The sequence below is a fragment of the Podarcis liolepis genome, assembly GCF_965112155.1.
Source record: "Podarcis liolepis genome assembly, chromosome: 6".
Classification (NCBI taxonomy): Eukaryota; Metazoa; Chordata; class Lepidosauria; order Squamata; family Lacertidae; genus Podarcis; species Podarcis liolepis.
Window position 1 is genome coordinate 56,817,946 of NC_139559.1, and position 4,682 is coordinate 56,822,627.

The 4,682-nt window shown below is 41.1% G+C and overlaps 1 protein-coding gene across 1 annotated transcript; it reads right to left on the reverse strand.

The window, feature by feature from the left end:
* Positions 1–297: 297 nt before the first annotated feature.
* Positions 298–3,962, reverse strand: MAGOH (mago homolog, exon junction complex subunit). The gene is made up of 5 exons (XM_083510161.1): positions 3,782–3,962; positions 2,468–2,526; positions 1,663–1,773; positions 1,272–1,354; positions 298–523 (listed from the first exon to the last, which is right to left on the reverse strand). Exons 1-5 carry the CDS (start codon positions 3,906–3,908, stop codon positions 424–426), a joined length of 480 nt encoding a protein of 159 aa, XP_083366287.1. The 5' UTR covers positions 3,909–3,962; the 3' UTR covers positions 298–423.
* Positions 3,963–4,682: the final 720 nt, after the last annotated feature.

Consider the following 4,682-nt stretch of genomic DNA (forward strand, 5'->3'; position numbering starts at 1 on the left):
GCAAGTAGACACATTCATTGCAATGTATGAAACAGCTCTTCCATGTATTAATAGTGTTAGCATCCGAGAATGAGCCTCAATACTGCACAGGAATATCAAATATCTAATCCTCATTAAAACCTCACTAAAAAGAGATAGATTAACAGATACTTCAAAATGTCCATTGTTGTGTTGCTGACCCTCCTCTTCCCTTCCCTTCCCAGCAGAAATTAAGCCAGCCATACTTTAAAAAAATCTTAATGCTTTTCCCAAAGTTTAGTCTTGATAACAAACACATTTTAAATAAAAAGGAAAAAAAGCTTTTTAGCATTTATTAAATTCACTCTGTAAAAAATCTGACACACATAAAACCAATGAGAGATAAGGAATGGAAAGTGACCCCACCGAAAGAAACTTTACAGTACAAATTTAAATCCATACAATTTAAATTGGCTTAATCTTGAAGTGTAATCCAATGAGACTGAAGACGAGACACTTGAGGTCCTGGACAAGGTAGTAAAACACTCTTAGACCTTCTGGATCCCTGAAGTGCAAAAGGAAAAACAAACAGAAATAAAATATTTTTAAAATATTATGTGACCAATTCATAATCATACTCTGTTTCAGGAACTCAGTATGAGAATCTCCTAGTCACTTATCAAAATTCAAGCATCTTTTGGTAGTACAGTGGTAACTAGGTTTGCGAACTTAATCCGTTCTGGAAGTCCATTCTTACACTGAGGTGTGCTTTCCCTAATGAGGCCTCCCACCGCCAATGCCCTTCCACCGTTCGGCTTCTGTTCTTAGACCAAGGTAAAGTTTGCAAACCGGGACACTACTTCCAGTTTTGCAGAGTTTGTAAACTGAATAGTTCGTAAACAGAGGTGTTCTTAAACCACTGTACTGCAAGATTTCTTTGGCTGGCTTTTAGCAGCTGGGGATAAACAAGATGGCTTTAGTAGGGTGCTTATGAAAGGTTTTGTTTGTCCTCAGGGTAGAATGAGTTAAATGAGTGAGCAAATAATGCAATGCCAAAGCTGAGACAAATTCTACATGCTGTTCTTCAGGTTTGCTAAATTATTCTTACTTAAAATCAATGTAATAATTGTATTTCCAGCTTGGCCACAAATACATGGTACAGCATTTATAAAGGCATCTTAAGCAAGACAACCGGACAGAGCTGCACTGCTTCTGCCTCACCTTCTTCCCAATCCGCTAACAAAACTAGCTTAGTGAATAGTCTTCAAAAAGAGCACTACAACAGTTGTAGCGGCTGGTCAAAGAGCACTTACTTGGACTGATTTACATCAATAAGAGAACCAATTTTTGATGTGGTAAAAGAGATGTGTTCATCACCAATTACAATTTCAAGCTCCTGGAAAAATAAATAAATAAATAAATAATTTCAGAGCAGTGTTTGAAGATCAATAATAAAATGACCTTTTCACACCTACCCAGACACACACACACACACACACAGATATGGATGCCTCGTTCCCACCTCCAATAACTTTTTCCCAGATGTCTTTCAAGATCTACTCCAACAAGATATTCTGTTCACTAGAAACAGATATAAGATTTTTACCCATCTGTTTACAGAAATAGCAGCTGCATGTGTAAACATTAACTTCTGTACACCTGTCAACTTAAAATATTTATATGGGAAGCCATGAATTTGCTAACCTGCCGGCCAACTCTGTCAGGAGGCGGCCATAATGCATCATCTTCTTTCGTGATTTCACTGTCATCGATTATCCTCTTTAACTCTTCCATCACACTTTTGTGTACGTAGGCCTAGAGCAGCATGTAAATAGTAGCATTTTAACTTTAAAATAAAGTCTAGTACAGAAATAAGTGTGTGTCGTTTGCTCACTAACTTCTTGTTGAAGCATGTGTATTAATTTATTTTGATCAACAACTAAGTACATGTTTTGCTATCCACTGGAATGAGCTCAGCATATATTGGGCAAAACATCTGCAAACAAATTTATAGAGTGAATACTAGATGTAACTTTTGAGATACAGACATAGATTATTTATGACATTTTTTGTAGTTTGCAGATTTTTACTATCCAAATACATACACTTAAGATGTGTGAAGATATGTATAGAAACAAAAAGCTAAATTCTATTAGCTACAACTAAATATTTTGAGTTCAAGTTTTAATAATACAGCTAAAAGGGGAACATTAGATATTTAGTAAAAGACAGTAATAGGCAAATTTAATGGCTTGCATTGGATGCACAGTTATATAAACTCAAGACATCCACTGGTCTCTCTAAATCACAAAAATACAATTAAAATACACCTGCTTAATTTGTTTTTATTAACTAAATTAATAAAAATTAATTAAAATATGCATTAATTAGATTTTAACACTTATATTTTATCTTACATTTATATTTTAATTTGTGTTGTGAGGTACCCAGAGAACTCACACTGTAGGACACAAAAATTCTATGAATTATTTAAACACAGTCAACTTACTTCTTTTCTGATCATGACATCATTTTTATAATTGCTGTTGTTTGCATATCTCAGCTTCCCTGTTGAAAGAGATAATATGACATTCAACACTACACTACACTACACAAAGCAGCAAAGCAATACAGAACTTGGGCTTAATTTAATTCACATTTTCCCCTTTAACTTGTGTCTGCAAAGTCTTGAAGGGGCTAAAGAAGGCAATGGGTTGAAAGTCAGGCCAGGGAGATAACTATTGCCCAGTGACTTAAAAACACATGGTTTCTGCGCCCCTTTCTGTTCAGCATCCACACATCCATACACCCTAGATACAACCAAGTTCTGCAGGCTCACAAAGACCATTACTCGCAAGTAGAGTTTGCTCCCTGCAAAGGGAAGTGTTCTGGACCACTATAAAGAGTGTCTTGCTCCCTCCTCAGTCAACTAACAGGGAAGGGGTGGGGGTGTACGATCAGCTTTTCAGTGCCTTCTCAGCAGAGAGGATGCTTTTCTCTCCAATTTCCCTCTCCCTTGATCCTCTCACCATAAACTTTCAAAAGGATCTTATTCTAGCACTCCTGCACCGAAAAGACAGCTTTCGAAAACCCTCTGTCAAAAACTGTAACTTACTTTACCCCACTGAGGGTTTCAAATAATAATAATAATAATAATAATAATAATAATAATAATAATAATAATAATAATATATTTATGTCTCTCCCATCTGGCTGGGCTTCCCCAGCTGCTCTGGGCAGCTTCCAACAAAATATTAAAATACAGTAATGCATCAAACATTAAAAGCTTCCCTAAACAGGGCTGCCTTCAGATGTCTTCTAAAAGTCTGGTAGTTGTTTTTCCTTTGACATCTGGTGGGAGGGCATTCCACAGGGAGGGCGCCACTACCGAGAAGGCCCTCTGCCTGGTTCCCTGTAGCTTTGCTTCTCGCAATGAGGGAACCGCCAGAAGGCCCTCGGCGCTGGACCTCAGCGTCCGGGCAGAACGATGGGGGTGGAGACGCTCCTTCAGGTATACTGGACCGAGGCCAGCCTGCCACTAACCAACCCCTCTTGTTACTGAAATGCCGGTCTCCCCAGGAGCCACCTTCCTCTCTTCGGCTAACTTTCCCCCGACCCCATTTCCTTTTCTCAACGAGCAATACCCCCTTCCCGCCTCCCTCCACGCCAACCACCCCCCTGGGGGTCTCTTCTCCCTCCTCAGACGACAGGCCCCTTCGTCCCTCCCAGGTGCAAGGGGCTCCCTCGCTCCTCCGTCCCGCCAGGCCTCGTATCCCGGGGAGCTCCTCTCTCGCCTTCCCCAAGCGGAAACCCTGAGCCTCACCGTCAGGACGGAACTCGAACTCGAGAAACTCGTGGCCGAACTTGCCCTTGTGCCCAACGTAATAACGCAGATAGAAGTCGCTCGCCATAGCCGCATATGCCCCACCGGCCCGCCGAGACACCAGCATGCACCGCGCACGGGAAGCTCCGTGTAAGCGAGCGCGGGAAATGTGCGTCACCGAAGGGCAGGGTTGCGCAGGCGCACACGGAGGAATCAAGGTTTTGCTTGTCGCGGGCCTCACCGCGCGGTTCAAAGACCATAGAGATAGAAGAGTTATAGAGTCAAACGCCATCTCTGTCAATATCTATGTTCACTTCCGACTTTAAATGTCCTGCTTTAACTTCCAATGCGAAGTGCAAAGGGCTTTCGCCATAGTGATGACGAGGGTCAAGTAGAGCGGAGCAACTAGACCCAGGCCGATGTATAGACTTATGGCTAGATTCATGTAGGCTGCCTAGCTTCCAGGCTCTTTCCCCGCTTTTGCATGTTTATTGCGGGGCAAAATAGAGTATGGGATTTCTATATCTTTTGGGGGATAAATTGTTATTAACAGCGATAACAAGCAAATAATTATTATTATTATTATTATTATTATTATTATTATTATTATTATTATTTCAAAGCAGGATTTTAGCGTGCTGTATTTGTGAATTGCACCTCCGCCCCCTAAAAAGTTATAGCAAAGGGGAGCCCCATTAAAAATAATGAATGGGGTTCTGCTGAGAAGAAATGCTTCTACTGATCGCTTTCCAGCCCCGTTAAACGTCGCGGTTAAACCCAGCAACGCTCAGAAGAGAGCGAGGGCAGAGCGCCCGCATTTATGGGGTGCCAACCTAGGCAGGGTCCTAACACGAGATGACTAGCAGTGATTCAGTTGGGGTTGTCCGGTTAGTCAAAATTT